Source organism: Bicyclus anynana, chromosome 22 (genome assembly GCF_947172395.1).
Source record: "Bicyclus anynana chromosome 22, ilBicAnyn1.1, whole genome shotgun sequence".
Taxonomy (NCBI): Eukaryota; Metazoa; Arthropoda; class Insecta; order Lepidoptera; family Nymphalidae; genus Bicyclus; species Bicyclus anynana.
The window spans coordinates 6280172-6298347 of NC_069104.1; the positions used below are offsets into that span (position 1 = coordinate 6280172).

Consider the following 18176-nt stretch of genomic DNA (forward strand, 5'->3'; position numbering starts at 1 on the left):
TAGCCCGTTTCCATCTTAGACTGCATCATCACTTACCATCAGTTGAGATTGTAGTCAAGGGCTAACTTGTAAAGAATAAAAAAAAAATCAGGGATTGCCTGTTAGATTGCTTAAAGCAATATGTTTTTTTTTAATTTTTAGTTTTAAATATCCTTTTTTTAATTTTTAAAGGGGAATAAAGTTTTTATTAGAGCCAGGCCAGCTTATAGAAGAGAGGATTTGGAGCTTAGACCCACCACGCTGCTATAATGCGAGTCATAAATTTTGCCTTTCATGCTTACAGCCGTGATAGCCCAGTGGATATGATCTCTGCCTCCGATTCCGGAGGGTGTGGGTTTGAATCCGGTCCGGGGAATGCACCTTCAACTTTTCAGTTGTGTGCATTTTAAAACGTCGTGAGGAAACCTGCATACCAGAGAATTATCTTAATTCTCTGCGTGTGTGAAGTCTGCCAATTCGCATTGGGCCAGCGTGGTGGACTATTGGCCTTACCCCTCTCATTCTGAGAGGAGACTCGAGCTCAGCAGTGAGCCGAATATGGGTTGATGACGACGACGACGATGCTTTTTTAGCATCAAATGTGCTATGTGCAAAAAAGATATAGGAAAATATTTCGGGAGTTTTGAAAATTGGTAATCTTATAGATTTCGATATGCTCTTTGCGAATTTCAACTTTGCCACCTCGTATCTTTGCAGCTCTCGCCGCCAGTAGTGTGTGTCAGGAAGTGCAAAAACTATATTCACAATCACAAAATTGTACATGTGTGCGCTCAGTGGAACAGCTGAGTTTGGAATATTTTTTGCGGTGATTTCGTTCGCACGTAACACATCTAATAGTATTAAAATCATTGTAAACAGTAAAAGAACGTTAATGACTATGATGTTAGATATATTTAGCTCATACGATCTTAAATAAAAATGAATAATTTTGTAAGCAAGCTATACAAGAAAAGATTACTACTAAAGGGACTTGAAAATAAATTTTGAATTTTAAACCATCCAGTACTTCGTTAAGAACAAAATAAAAAAATATAATGAAAAATAATAATCGAAAAATATACTAGTCAAAATGTTCTAGTGACATTCACGGTCTAGATACATATTTAATGTTACCTAACTTTGTTACTGAATATTTTTTCATAGAAAATAATACAAAGGTCTCGTCAATCACAAAGAATAAATTCTTGGAAAAAATGAGAGACAATTTTCTATTACGATAAGAATAATAGGATAGAACTTTTATTATGGCTTTTTAAATCAATATTTGTTACCGACATAGTAAATTCAATAATATCGGAAGGCACTTAGTTTACAAGCACTTTTACAATGGTTTGAAGGGAAGGTTGATGATGAGATTCATGTAAAACGATACCAGTGGGACCCAGTTAGGGCTCCTCTACACCATCCGACATGATGGATGAATACAATCAAACGCGAGCAACTATCCGACATTATGGACAAATACATAGTCGCCTTCAATAATTATTAATTATCCGTGATCAGTGCTTATTAAGAACACTTGCCTCTGTGGTGGTTTTTTGGGACAAACGTCAAGGAAAGTTAAATAACAATCGATAGTTAATATTAATATAAATGCGAAAATAAGTATGTTACCTATTTACGCCTTAACCGCTGAACCGATATAATGAAACTTGATAAAGAGATCATTGACTTTTGATGCATAGGCATCATTTCATTCCGGAAAAATTTATACTTCCCGCGGTAAAAACAAAAATAATACTTTTATGTCTATAAAAACCAGAATTTCACGCGAACGAAGACGCGGGCGTCCGTTAGTACAAAATAATATGTAAGATATCATGATTATGTAGACAGCTGAGAAATGACGGTGGCAATCATACCACATTTTGTAGTCGTTTATCAAGTCGGGTGGTGTAGAGAAGTCATTACAAACACAGTAAGTAGTTCACTAGACCATTTAAACTAATAACATAAAATTGCCAATTCGTACTTACGTAATACCTCCAACTGTACATTTCATTGAAGTACGTTTCCGTCTGATAGCATTTTGGAAAAAAAACGTTTTATAATAATAACAATTATTAATATTATTACAATTTTTTTTTTGAAAAAGAATATTTGCCATATTTTTTTTATAATATGACCAATATTCCATTCCCCTCCTCCTCCAACTAGTCGGGAAAGACTGTGCAAGGAGTGGGTACGACAATAGACCAACGGGGTGAGGATTGAACCACCACCCCTCGGTGACGAATCCAACCGCTGGAGGCTTTATATTATTTATGTGTAGTAATTACAGCCTACCTCTTTCAGTACATTGATGATAGAAATATGCTACACAGTATCTTATCATGCATGCTTTATGCATCACCGCTAAGATTAGAAGTAAGACTTTAGGAAAAAAAATACATTTTAGTTATAATTAAATAAAATTTTAAAACAGGACTTGCCAGATAATATGTATATTCAGATAAATAATACTCAGACGCTTTTAAAATTTGTATTATTTTTTTGAGTAGTGACCACAAACGGTCAATTATTCTCTCACGTTTCTGTAGCACCCACGACTTTAATTGATCGTGAGAATAATTGACCGTCAATGGCGACCTTAGAATAGTTTCATTTGACTAGTGAAATTCCACTATTTAATTGACAAATGTAAGGTTAATAATATTTTTGATTACTTAGATTTGCCTATTATCGACACAGAAAATACTTTAGAACAAAAATAACTTACATATGAACAAAGCATTACCTAAATCACGAATTTGCTGAAACTAGGCAATTGCCAAGTAAATCGCTTGATTATACGGAGTCTAATATTTATGGGGTACTTATTCGACATTATTATTGTACTGGATGGTCTATGATGTTTTCATCAGTAATTGTTTCTCGAAAATAATTCATATTATAGCAAACGACGCCATTTTGTACAATGAAATTTACGTACATTGCATTTCGGTATATGACAGGTAATATAAGGCCATTACTTTATTACGTGTTCCTTTGCCTCCATTATTTTCACATCAATACGTTGAGTACAGTTAAAACAGAAATTTCATATTGTTTTATGCTTATTTTTGGTATTTCGTGAACATTTTACGAGTAATTTGTTTTACCAATCATCATTATATTAAGCTTGAATACAGCCTTCGATTGTAAAAACTACTGAAGGGAAAATATGTTTTACTAAAAGTTTGTCATCCCATGCCTTTACCATACATAACTAATATTCGCCAGACAATATTCTTCTTAAAAAGTCTTATCTTATCTTTAACGTATGGTTAAATGTAATAAATAACGTATGGATAAAAGTAACCAATCTTCAGGTTAATTCACTATCTTTGACTTATGCTAGTTGTTAGTTTAATTAAGAATCTATGAAAAAATGACATCCGGTGCTTACTGGCAGATTTTACAGTAGGTAAATGACATTATGTCAATTGATTCGATGATTATTTTAGTAGGTGATAATAAAGACAAAAATAGTTAATAGGCCAGCTGGCCTAGTCTCTAACTTAGAGCAAATATATACGAAAATTACCAATTAACTATTGTTAGTGATTTTTAAGTCTCGTGATTTCGTATTCACTATGCAATTATTATTGATTGATTGATATTGATCAAAATTGCTAACTAGTGGTTTGACATTGTGATTTTCGTTAACAATGAACTTGTTGAACAATGAAATTAACGAAAATGTCCTACAAATTGTGTGGTACATTATCTCGTTCTGACGCTCAGAAATTTTAATTTCCTGGTAACTCAGTTAGCTATAAGGATCAAGATTTTTCGTAAATAAAAACGTTGATCGTCTCATCGAGATGAAGCTACTCAAATAAACTTGATAGCAATCAGTTGTAAAAATGTTCTACCGATCCCGGACTATGAGATTTTCTTGTGTTTAGTGTAAGGTAAAATGAAAAATACCTTGTAATTGTAGACAAATATGTCACTGTGGCCAGGTCCCATGGGGTTGTCGTTCCTGTCGCCAATGACCACGTGAAGGATGGAGACGCCGGTCAGACGAGGGCTGCCTGAATCGGTGATGGCTACTGGTATCTTGTACTCCTTGCGTTGCTCACGATCGAACGATACGAGGGTAGATAAAATGTTTCCTGCAAAAAACATGTATGTTATTAACCGACTTCAAAAAAAGGAGGATGTTCTCAATTTGACAAGTATGTTTTTTTAATGTCTTCACTTATTACACTTCACTTATTAACCAATTCAGTCACTTATTAATCAATTTTGAAAATTTTTTTTTTGGTGAAAGTCACGAAAATCGGTTCAGTAGTTTTGTGTTAAAATTAAAATAACTGAAATAATTGAATGAAAATGCCCATACTGTGGCGTTCACGGTCACTATGCTAGGGAATGCATAACAAGCACTATGAAGAAAAAAAACCGAAATATATAAAAATACCGATTTTAAAGGACTATAAAAAGCGAAAAATAACATCGTACCAATGCCCTTTCAATTGATCGGTTTGAAGGCGGTGCCAAAAAAACAACAAGACAACTTTAAGAGCCTATTTGGAATAGCACTGCCTTTGTGACATAGTTCGTCTTGCTTAGGTTGATTGTGTTCTTACCTGATACTAAAAGCAATATACAATGCAATCTTAGAGTCTGATCTAACAAAAAGAGTTCTGTTTCATCATTATCAAGCCATATTTGGCTCACTGCTGAGCTCGAGTCTACTCTCAGAGGGGTTGGGCCAATAGTCCACCACGCTGGCTCAATGCGGGTTGGTAGACTTCACACACGCAAAGAATTAAGAAAGTTCTCAGGTATGTAGGTTTCCTCACGGTGTTTTGCCTTCATCGTTTGAGACACGTGATATTTAATTTCTTAAAATGCACATAACTGAAAAGTTGGAGGTGCATGCCCTGGGCCGGATTCGAACCTACACCCTCTGGAATCGGAGGCAGAGGTTATATCCACTGGGCTATCATGGCTCTTCTGTTTAGCATTCCAAGTTGATTGCATTGCGTTGAATGCTGGAATATGCTTTGCAAGTTGATGCTTTTATCATGAGCTATGAATTTGAGCTTGGGATTTGTTCGTTTTGGTATAAATAAATAACTTTAATTTGTCTCTTACTTTTTAATATACACTAATATTATATAGACGTAAGTTTGTGTGTAAGTGTGTATGTTTGTTCCTCTAATTTACGCCGCGGCTACTGAAGCGATTTGGCTGTTTGGACTGGAAATAGATTTTACTTTGGAATAACATACAGGCTATTGATACCGGAAAAATCCATGGTTCCCGCGGGATTTGTGAAAAACTGAATTCCATGCGGACGAAGTCGCGGGCGCTAATTAAGTATATTAAATAAATTGAATCGATAAATAATCCCAAGAACACGTTGGGGATTTTAATACCCACAGCAAATTTGTAACCAGTATACGTAAAGATATTCAGAGACTTAACATAATTTAGTGTAGCGATACCAAATACCGGCGAGGAAATTTAATTTCTATGTAACGTAACGAACGCACGAGTTGTAAATACCAACCGTAATAGCTTACAACACCGAAATGAACACACGAGTTAAAAGTTACGAATGTAATACAGTCTGTTAAGATCCAATTAATATTCTGTAGCCTAAAATCGATACAGATAATTAATGACATTCAGGCGATAGAAGGTGATATAAACAACTCGACACAGAGCCCGTTATTTACAGCTCACTTGAGAACCAAAGCAGCTGATGGTCTGTGTTTCTGTGATTTAAAAAGAGAGATAGAAATGCTCAAATACAGTGGATTGAACTGGGAAATTATCTAACAAAGACAGAACATGGACATTTTCGAAATTAAGCAACGGATAAAGGAACAAAAATGAGCTTTCGTTAATTATCGCCTTTAAAGAATATACCAGTACGAGTATATCCGTTTTTGGAGAGTGTAAACATCTAATAATCTGTCTACTAATTTCGAGTTTTCAAAAACACTTTATAATCTTTTGCTAATTGGCTACTTGCCTCTTTTGTAAACAGTGTTTAAACTGAATTATTATAAGCTATATTTTATTTGTACCGTCAATAATAACCAGTAAAAAATTTAATATAAATGAAAAAATATCTACGTAAAATGTTTGCCGCCGAAACACAGCAAATTAGCAAGTGACGTCATTCATAGAGATAACGGCGTGATTGGCGTTTGCAGTGATGCGATTATATCACGTCACCGCAAGCGCCAATCATAAACCGATGCCTTGTAACGATTGACGTTACAGTTTATGATTGGCGTTTGCAAGGACGTGATAAAAATACAATTTTGTTTTATAAAAATATTATATTTACGAGATTATTTTCACAAATAAAAATGTGATTAGAGTTTCTAGGCATCTAAACTACCTCTATGTAAAAAATCTTCTTAGTTTTGTACAGCAGGCGAGTAGCCTGGTGAAGAAAAAGAATTACAGGAAAATTAGCAATTAGTTTTAAATTGGAAATTTTATTTACATGTAATGAACGCACAAGTTGTAAATACCGACCGTAATAGCTGTCTTAATGCTTACAACACCGAAATGAACACACGAGTTAAAAGTTGCTGAGAGTCAGAACACTCGAAGAAAGTCTACTTGCTCACTTAAACGAAAAAGTTTGTACCAGTTTGGTAGTAAATAATTTCCTCAGACACGAGTTACAATTATCAACACGCAAAGTTGAATGGGGAAACGGCTAAAATTGAATTGGCACTCCAAAACAAAGTTACGTGTTCGGCTTGGAGCGCCATTTATTGCATTTTAACTACATTAATTGATTGAAAACTCGATTTCGGAGCCTCCTTAAAATTCCGGCTTGTTGAGATTGAGGGTACATCGAGAGGTGCTCGAATAAGCTTGTAATTCGGTTATTTAAATTGCATCAACGATCTTTTGAATGGAAATCTTCCACAAACAAAACCCAGTACTAAAGTGACGTTAAACTGAGTAAATCACTTTAAAATTGACAGAAATAACGGCTCTTTATTTGTGTAAACGATCAGCCTAGCTGTCCAACGTAGAAATTACACGAGGACATGATTTTCTTTACTAGTTAAGCCCTTGAATACAATTTCACCTGACAGTAATCTGATGCAATCTAAGCGGGCTAACTTGTTAGAAGGAGGATGAAAATCCACACCCATTTCTACACATAGCACCGGAACGTTACATCGCTTGGCGGTACGTCTTTGCCGGTAGGGTGGTAACTAGCCACGGCCAAAGCCAGACCTGGACCAATTAAGACAATCTTTATCGGCCCAGCCGGGAATTGAACCCAGGAGCTCAGTCTTGTAAGTCCACCGCGCATACCACTGCGCCACGGAGGCCGTCTAACAAGTTAATGAAAAAAACTCAATTCAGAAATTTCGTATAAATCACTATAAAGTGATAATAATATAACAGTTCAGCAAAATAACAATATTCCTACTAATTAACACGAAACTAAAAACTTTAAAACAGTGTCTCTCAACAAAGAATATCACAAAAGATGGCACTGATTGAAAACCTTCCATTCCCCTTTCATTTGTAGTCTATAATATCTGCTAATAATTATACGGACCAACAAAACATTGGTCTGAAGAATGATTAGCAGATATTTGTTATATGCTCACAAAAATGCCAAACACAATGACAATTCCTATTCGTCAATACAAGCCGCAACTTTGTGGCATCCGGAATCTTTGTTTAAGCAAAGTATGCCAAGGTTGAAGGGTAAATAACCGTCTTAAAATTTCTTCATAGACATGCCGATTCTACCGCGCTGTTTTCCATCTCCGGAGAGATCGTAAAAACGTCTTTTCAGTGATTTACGTGTAACGGCTTATTGGCAGGCATAGATTATACATAAATTCTTATATATCGTCTTACCATATTTTTCCAATATTATCTTTTTTTTTGCGATAAGTCATGTGTTTTATCGAATTTTATGTACATGTAATAGCTTCGGTAACAACGTGTGACTTGACGACGTTATTTCTTTCATAATCTTTTAATTTTATTTATGATTGTCGAAAAAAAATATGTTTTAGATACTAAGCAAAAAATATGTACAAAAGATCTCTATGCTATATTTATATTTATATTTGTTAATTGTCTAACTTATGAATAAACGCAATTACATTCCTTTACTAGCGAACGCCGCGCGGTTTCACCCGCGTGGTTCCTGTTTCCGTAGGAAAACGGAGATAATATATAGCCTATAGCCTTCCTCGATAAATGTGCTATATAACACTGAAAGAATTTCAAACAAACAAACAAACGCTTCAGCTTTATAATATTAGTACCTACAGATACCGCTTTGCAATTGTATGTTTATTTTAATCCTTATTAAAACAATTTACAAATTGCCTTCAGGCATTTAGAATCAGACAATGTTATACTTTTTCACCGAATTCAAAAAAAGGAGGAGGTTTTCAATCCGACGCGTATGTTTTTTTTTTGTTTTTAATTTCTGTTACATCATAACTTTGTCATTTATTAACCAATTTTTTTTTATTTGTTTGAAAGACTATAATATCTAGATTAGTCAAATTTAATTTTCACGAAAATCAGTTAAGAATAACTGATATACGTCTTTGACCTCGGTTCTATTTTATATGTTAAAAAGATTATATTTATTGCTTTTACATTATTTTATTGTGTATGACATACACAAGTAGGTATCACTATCGCAGATAAAGTTAGTAGATACAATGTAATAGTCGTATGTTAAGATTCAATTAATAACTGTCTGCCTAAAATCGATACAGATAATTAATGAAATTCAGGCGATAGAAGGTGATATAAACAACTCGACACAGAGCCCGTTATTTACAGCTCACTTGAGAACCAAAGCAGCTGATGGTCTGTGTTTCTGTGATTTAAAAAAAAAAGAGATAGAAATGCTCAATTGCATTACAGTGGATTGAACTGGGAAATAATCTAACAAAGACAGAAAATGTACATTTTCGAATTTAAGCAACGAATAAAGGAACAAAAATGAGCTTTCGTTAATTATCGCCTTCAAAGAAGGTACCAGTATGTGTAACATTTAATAAACAGTCTCCTAATTTCGAGTTTTCAAACATCCTTTAAAAACTGCTAATTGATTTGTCTCCTTTGTACCGTTGGGTTGAAATTGAAGGAAAAGAATTATAGGAAACCTAGCGGACGCCCGCGACTTCGTCCGCGTGGAATTCAGTTTTTCACAAATCCCGCGGGAACCATGTATTTTTCCGGGATGAAAAGTAGTCTATGTGTTAATCCAGTGTAAAATCTATTTCCATTTTAAGTTTTAGCCAAATCGGTTCAGTAGTTGCGGCGTTAAAGGGTAACAAACGTCTATACAAATTTTCGCGATTTTATTATTAGTAGGATACGGATTTTACTGAACCAATTATCACTTAACCGTTACTGGTAGATTAGGCAAAGCCTAGTTTCAATACAATCAAACTCAAGGAAAAACTATTACTCGTAAACAACTGCAGACAAAGTCACGGGAGTTCAGTAGTCATTTAATAATGAGAAAATTTAATTGTTTTAACTTGTATCCTTGAGCCATGATAGCCCAGTGGATACGACCTATGCCTCCGACTCCGGAGGACGTGTAGGTTCGAATCCAGGGCATGGACCTCTAACTTTTCAGTTGTGTGCAGCGTGGTGGAATTTTTTGGCCTACCCCTCTCATTTTAAGAGGGACTCGAGCTCAGTAGTGAGCCGAATATGGGTTTAAAAATGATAAATGACGTATTGCTTTACCTTGTCTCAGGCCGAACACCCTTCCCGAACGGCCCTCTAAGCCGAGATCCGAGTCTCAGAGGAGACGCCCTTAGAGAGTCGTTCGGTCGATCTACTCTGCTTCTGCCTTCGGGCCCCATCAGGCGATGCTTCTGCGCTCGCCCAAACCCCCCGGTGATGCCGCTGAGGTCCCATAAGGAGCCTACGGCACTTACACAATCAAACAAAAAATTACCTTGTATGTGGAACTTGGATCGGATATCGAAGCTGACGGACTCGTTGAGGGCGAAGGTGAATGGAGGTCCGTTTTCATCAGAATCATAGTCCTTGGCCGTGAGTATAACCACCTGGCCTGGCGGTTCATTCTCATACCATATCACTGGTTGGGTCTGTGGAGAAATATTGCATTAATAAACTGTTAACTAATACACAACTGAGACTATTTTATAATTTAAACCACTCCACAGCCCATCTCCCAACGCGCGCTGCGAGCGGTCGCTCGCGCTGCCGTGTCGCAGTGTGGATCGTGCCGCGTTACAAGAATCAGCTCATGACTAAGGACCTCGCATGGGTTCGAAACTAGTCGGGCATAGTCAAACGTTGTATTACGTGAGTTTTAGCCGTGTTTGATAATCAATTAATACAACAGACTGTAAAAAGCCGTGATAGCCCAGTGGATATGACCTCTGCCTCTAATTCTGGAGGGTGTAGGTTTAAATCCGGTTCGGGGCATGCACCTCTAATTTATCAGTTGTGTGTATTTTAAGAAATTAAATATCACGTGTTTTAAGCGGTGAAGGAAAAACATCGTAAGGAAACCTGCATACCAGAGAATTATCTTGCTTATCTGCGTGTATGAAATCAGCCAGTCCGCGTTGGGCCTGCTTGGTGGACTTTATTCTGAGAGGAGACTCGAGCTCAGCTCAGAGTAAGCTGAATATGTGTTGATAATGATGATGACTGTTGCTCTTATCACTTGATGATGCAATTTAAGAAGAAAGCGGGCTAACTTAGGAGTTGGATGAAAATAAACTTTCGGTTGTCTCTGCTTGGCGGTACTTTTTTCCCGGTAGGGTGGTCTAGTAGTAGTAGTAACTAGCCACGGCTGATGTCTCCTACCAGTCAGACCTGGACCAATTAAGAACACCTCAATCGGCCCAGCCGGAAATCGAACCCAGGACCTTCGTCTTATAAATCCACCGCGCATACCACTGCGCCACGGAGGCCGTCAGTCTTACAAAAGCCCTGCCATTGAACGTCGATCGGCTACTAATGATGACGTCGATTGTGATGATGATGATGATAATGATGATGATGGTGATGACGATAACGATAGCAATGATGATAATGATACTTAATGCATAAATAAAATGGCACCTTAACTTAGCAAAATAGATTGTACCAGTATGATACCTAGTAAAACTGTAACAAGATTTTCTTATCTAAAATTTTTATGAATGTTATTTTTCTAAGAACGAACTGAACGAAATCAGGGCATAGAAAACATTGTAGATACAAAATGAGAAATACCGAGCCCGTAGATATTTGCATGAAAAATTGACAATTGGGTATTGGGTACATCCCAAGCGATTTTTCCTAAAAGGAAACTTAGTAGGGAACAAATTTACTCGAAAAGTAGGTAAGTACCATAATAAGAGCTAGTACACATTAGGCGTTTTGTTAGCGTGTTTTGAAAACGCGTTTTGTAAGAAAAATATAGTTTTTTATCTCTCGTTACTTTAGATCTGATTTAAGGCTATTCAAGGTATAAATTTCTGAATAGGAAACAAAAGAGGAATTGATTATTTTTAATAAAAAGGAACGCAAACAAGTGGGGCAAAGAAACTGACCTAGTGACCATTACGTGTTTTTCGTTTAACATACTACTTTTCTTGTAGTTTATCTTTTTATTTTACTTAATATGTTAATTTTAAACCGCATGAAAATCAACTTAATAGTTTTAAAAGATGACATGTAATAAAAACACAATATAATAAAATAAGTTCCATGTTTAAATCCTAACAACAATCTATCAATTTGTGTCCATTGTTGTAGCGTGTGCCAGTTTCATCAAAATCCGTTCAGCCGTGTCTGTGCGTTTGCGTAACAAACGTCCAAACATAAACATTCACGATTATAATTTTACTAGCTTAAAACTTGCACTTGTGACTATCTATCGTTCCGAGTGGAAGTTCTTTTACAATCCCTCAGGGGTTTTCTAATCCTTTTTCCTGAATAAAAGGGTTCCTACTTTCCTTCCTTAAGATTCTTTCTAACTTATATTATTAAATAATATAAACAGTAGGATGCGCACTTCTAAATCTCTATTTCGATCAATCACTCCAAAAACAATGTACGCGTAAAAAGCACGCTCAGTGTGTATTAGCTCTTATATATTTTTATGCTGAGTAACATTACATTGTTTATATTCCAATGGGAAACCAATGGAAATAGCATTAAATATGACCTTTAAAAAAATAAACATTCATTTTGATATGAAGTGACAGTTTACGTAATTGTTTTAGTTAGGCGAGTATTTTAGACGAATTAGTCTGCACAAAAGAATTAATCGAATTAATGATTCCAGTTCCTAACTTGCTTTCCTTATAACAGCGAGGTGTTCAATTTTCAAATGAACACCTCGCTGTCACTCGCAAGTATAGAAAACCCGTGGGATCTATGAATTCTTCCAGGATATATATAAAGTAGAGTATATTCTGCTACAAGGTCTTTTGTATCTATAAACTAAATTTCATTTATATCGGAGCAGTAGTTTAGCCGTGAAAATGTAACAGACAGACAGACTTACTTTGTGTATAAAATATTAGTGTGGATTACCAATTTGTGTTTTTCTATTCTAATTTAATGGAAGACCAAGTCCTCAACTCATTATTATCCACCTAAAGACAAGGAAGTTCTATGAATGATTTAGTGCAACATTTAAACCAGGAATGACAGATTCGATCGATAACTTGATCACGTAACCTTTTGACAGCAAACGTCATTTTTCATCCCATACATTTTTTTAATTTTCGAAGCGTTTGCGATTCTAGAAAGTCAATAGACGTGTCACGTATCTACAGGCCCTTGACTCCTTCCAAATTTGCATGCTGCCATACTTATGAATGTTTGTTACTCTTTCACGCCTTGACTACTTAACCGAATTAGCTGAAATTTGGTATTGAGATATATTATAGCATGGATTAACACATAGGCTACTTTTTATCCCGGAAAAATCCATGGTTCCCGAGGGATTTGTGTAAAACTAAATTCCATGGCGTCCGCTAGTATCAAATAAATGATCTCAGTCTATACTAATTTTTCAAATGAAGGTGTCAAAGAAAAAAACTGTTGACTCAACCATAGACTATATATGTTCTGCTTGCACTGTCGAGGAAAACAAACACCTCGTGCTAAGCTTCTGACAGCGACGTAAGAGGATTTATTTATAAGGTGCTGCCGTTCCTGTTATTGCAGTAAATAAAACATGGTGTAATATTATTTCGAATTGAAAATACTTGATCTACTTTTTTTTTTTATTCTTTACAAGTTAGCCCTTGATTCTCACCTGATGGTAAGTGATGATGCAATCTAAGATGGAAGCGGGCTAACTTGTTAGGAGGAGGATGAAAATCCACACCCCTATCGGTTTCTACATCGTACCTACCTTCCATATGACAAAAACGTCATCTGTTTAATTTAAAAATGCGCAATATTTCATAGCCCTACGTAGGATTCGAACTCAAAACGTGGGGAAACGAAACGACTAAACCTAACCACTGGATTACCGAAGCAATTAAATACTCATACATATATTTCATATGTATAAAGAAATATTTAGAGTTATTGTTTTGTAATCAAAATTGTACGTTATAATACTGTTTAATTTTGTTATTTTTTACGCTTCGATTCTCTTTCTACGATCGCAAACGCTTCGAAAACTAGAAAAATGTATATGGGAAAGTGTCGAATAGTCTAACCGTACGTTTTTTCACTTCATCATTATCAACCCATATTCGGCTCACTGTTGAGCTCGAGTCTCCTCTCAGAATGAGATGGGTTAAGCCAATAGTCCACCACGCTGGCCCAATGCAGATTGGCAGACTTCACACGTGCAGAGAATTTAGAAAATTCTCTGGTATGCAGGTTTCCTCACGATGTTTTTCCTTCATCGTTGGAGACACTTGATATTTAATTTCTTAAAATGCACCAAACTAAAAAGTTGCAGGTGCATGCCCCGGGCCGGATTCGAACCCACGCACTCCGAAATCGGAGGCAGAGGTTACTGGGCTACTGCTGGGCGTTCTTAAATTTACTTTAAGTTAATAAATAAAACAGATAAGGTCACATTTTTCCAAAAATCCCATTATCTTGTTACTAACACCAGCTAACAAAATGTATTTTCTCTTGCGGTAGAATACCGCTATTGCTTGTCTGTCAAAAATCTCTTTGACGAGGGTTCAATTAGATACTGCGGAACCAAACCTACAATAATACCTCAATATAATTTGGCAGATTTATAATTTGTAGTTCCTTTAAGAGAATTTACGGTAGTACCCTTCTAAACTGCAGTACCTACCTAACAATCTTGCTGTGTGAATCTTCTAGACAAATCTATATTAAAGAGGTAAAGAGAATTTTCTTAATTCTCTGCGTGTGTGATGTCTGCTTACCGCATTGGGCCAGCGTGGTGGACTATTGGCCTAACCCCTCTCATTCTGAGAGGAGACTCGAGCGCAGCAGTGAGCCGAATATGGGTTGATAACGAGTGTTATTCATATTAATTGATTATGAAACACGGCTAAAACTCACGTGATATTAGGTCGGAGTATGCCCGACTAGTTTCGATCCAAACTGAGTGAATCCACTCAGTTTGAATCGTGCCGCGATGCAAGAAACAGCTCATGACTAAGGGCCCCGTATGGGTTCGAAACTAGTCGGGCTTACTCCGACCTAATATCACGTGAGTTTTAACCGTATTTCATAATCAATTAAAGAGGTAAAGCTTGTGGTGTTGTAGCGGGTATTTTCTGGATCTTCTAAACCAATTTCGATTTTTTTTTATAAGGCCACGTTATTTGTGAGTGTCATAAGCTATAGATTGACAAGTTCATTGATGTCGAAAGTCGAGCGCGCGGAGCAGAGGGCGGGTATAAAGTCGTGGCAGGGCATCGCTACCCCCCTCCCGGCCTATACCATCACCACCAACATCGGGAGTGGGACGCACGAATTCGCCAAGCTATATATTTTAATCCCGTATTCCTACCGGAAGGGGAACTACGCGGGTAGAGGTAAAGTTTGTGGTATTGTATGGGGTAATCTCTGGATCTTCTCAACCGATTTTAAAAATTCTTTTACCGCTAGGAAGCCACATTATTTGTGAGTGTCACTGACTATATTTTATCGAGGTATTCTCATGATAACGGGAACTATACGAGTAAAGCCGCAGGGAGTCAGCTAGTTTATACTAATATTACAAAGAGGTTAAAATTTGTGGTATTGTATGGGGTAATCTCTGGATCTTCTAACCGATTTCGGAAATTCTTTTACCAATTGAAAGCCACGTTATTTGTGAGTGTCATTGACTATATTTAATCGACGTATTGTCATGAGAACGGGAACTACGCGGGTGAAGCCGCGGGGCGTCGGCTTCTACAGTATAGACAGAAACACAACACCCTAACATACTTGGATGATAAAACGAAATGGAAACTGAAATGCTGTTGAAAAATAAAAATAATACCCACTGCAGATCCAAACAAAAGCGTTCTCTGAAACAATCGTTTTTAATCAAGACATTCGAGAACATTTGAAATGGTATACTGAGAGCTTGGTGTAGAATTGCAGGCATTTACTTTCTCTTACCTTTCGTGTTTAGTCTTCAATTTATTGTGTGAAAGGAGAACGAAATGCAGCCAACATTAATAGACGAAATTCTTTTATAGATAGAAAATTCTTTATTACACAAAACGAATACCATTTTTAACCGACTTCCAAATAGGTTTTACGTTCGGCTGTATGTATGTCTTTTTTATGTATCGTCGATATCAACCCATATTCGGCTCACTTCTAAGCTCAGTTCTCCTCTCAGAATGAGAGGGGCTAGGCCAATAATCCACCATACTGGCCCAATGCGAATTGGCAGACTTCACACACGCAGAGAATTAAGAAAATTTTTTGGTATGCAGGTTTTCTCACGATGTTTTCCTTCACCGATTGAGACACGTGATATTTAATTTCTTAAAATGCACACAACTGAAAAAATGGAGGTGCATGCTCCGGAACTGTTTCGAACCCACACCCTCCGTAATCGGAAGCAGAGGTCATATCCACTGGACTATCACGGCTTTTATGTATGTCCAGCGATAATTCCGTCATTTGTAAACCGATTTTGAAAATTCTTTTTTTGTTTTGAAGGGTTTGATTCCAGGGTGGTCCCATTATTTTTGTCAGGATCTGATGATGGCATCCTAGAGAAATCGAGGGGAACTCTCGAAAATCATAGAGACGGCTAGTGCGGTTGTTAGTGTTTTCATAAAGTATTTTTAATCACTACAATTTTATGAAGGTCTGGAGTTGGTCTGATGTAGCCGAAACACAAACATTGGTCCGTTCATAGCGGAAATCTACTAACTGTAAACTACCTCCCTGCCAAATTTTATCTTTGTACGTCAAGTGGTTTTCGAGATGAATGACCTCTCTCATTTATATATTAAGATTGTAATAACATCCTGTATGCACTTTAGCAGTTATTGCTAAAGAATGTGAAATCAAAGAAAATCAGAAGGTTTTCGATCCTTTGAAAGAAAACAGACAGTTTCAATAAAAACGCTCATCCTGGTGGTTCAATTTCAATTTATCGACAGCTATTCCATTAAAATGGTCTATAAAGCTCGCTGAATGGGTCATATAGAGGTTATATAAGAAAATTGCATGTACTTCTTCCGGAGATTTAGCATTGGTAACAGTTAGATAAAAAATCTAAAGAGCTTGACCTGTTATGGGATATTTATTATGCTTTCCTTCCACCAGATATGAAGAAATATGTGTCCATAAAATATAATGTCCAGAAACTGGTGTAAACAATGAAAAATTATAGTCTAAATAGTATTGTAGTGAGAATAGGTACTATCAGCAACAATAAAAAAATTAAACTATTTTAAAAGAGCAATTATTATTCGTTATCAAACCATATTAGGCTCACTGCTGAGCTCGAGTCTCCTCTCAGAATGACCTTATTCCTTATATATTAGCCCTTAGTCCACCACGCTGGTAGATTGCGGATTGGCAGACTTCACACACGCAGAGAATTAAGAAAATTCTCAGGTATGCAGGTTTCCTCACGATGTTTTCCTTCACCGTTTGAGACACGTGATATTAAATTTCTTCAAATGCACTCAACTGAAAAATTGGAGGTGCATGTCCCGGACCGGATTCGAACCCACACCCCCCCGGAATCGGAGGCAGAGATCATATCCACTGGGCTATCACGGCTTTAATTATTATTGTAGTGTACAAGAAAAGAGTAAAATTCTTTATTTGTTTTTTGTGTTTTATTGTTAAAACCTACCCTAATCAGGATCAAGCACCCAAACCAAAATCCTGGATCTGCCACTGAAGAAGGTATAATAGTATAATAGTTTTACATAGGAGCACATTGTTGTGCATCCTTACACATCTCTGGTGGACACACAGCCTAAAATTGTTCTCGTAAAAGTTTCGTATTTTCCAATTAGTTTGTTTTACATCGTAAAACGAACGTAATTGATTCCTGTCAGTTAAATTTTATAGATACCGTTTTTACATAGACACCATTTGCTTTATTTTTAGCGGAGTCAATAAAAAGTATGATAAGTACTTTTATTGTACTGTTGAGTAATTTATTTTTATATTTATAAAAAAATGGACTACGTATGTTGTATCTCCAACCGAACAATTTACCTCTAAGATGATTAATTAAGAAGAAACCACTACAGGTAAAAAGCCATACCTACAAGGGCCACCATCGCGGATAAGTACGGAAAAGGCTTACGACCGAAAAAGACCGCTAACGGAAAAGAACTTCGCTAAATTATCACGACGCTTCTTAGACTGTTTGGCAGATAAATATTAAAAATCCGACAATAGAAATTAATTTAGCAATTATCAATCGACAGAATCAAGCCAGGAACCGCAGCAGAAAAAGCTGAAACCGGCAAGTGGCACGAGTATGCCTCTCTGACGAAATGCATATTGGAGTCTTCCCTTGACTTCACCGCGACTAGTTTTGCCTAAACTGGTGGCAGAAGGGCTGGCTCATTTTTTCCTCAAAGGATCAGCTTGACAAGTGAGCATGATCTGTTTAGTTATTAGGAGAAGTTAGCTAAAGTTTCATATTGTATTCTGTCTCAATTATTAGCATCGTAAAATTATCAAAAAAATCAAAAATTCATTTATTTCAAGTAGGCTCAGTATACAAGCACTTTTGATACGTCACTTTT

At 36.5% G+C, this 18176-nt stretch overlaps 1 protein-coding gene across 1 annotated transcript in view; it reads right to left on the bottom strand.

Annotated features, from left to right (window-relative positions):
- Window positions 1-18176, bottom strand: part of LOC112043371 (DE-cadherin) — a 334333-nt gene that overhangs the window by 50842 nt on the left and 265315 nt on the right. The window contains exons 12-13 of the mRNA XM_052888463.1: window positions 9932-10085; window positions 3913-4100 (exon numbers count right to left, since the gene is read on the bottom strand). Coding sequence (XP_052744423.1) covers window positions 3913-4100; window positions 9932-10085 — 342 coding nt within the window. The remainder of the gene's footprint in view (window positions 1-3912; window positions 4101-9931; window positions 10086-18176) is intronic.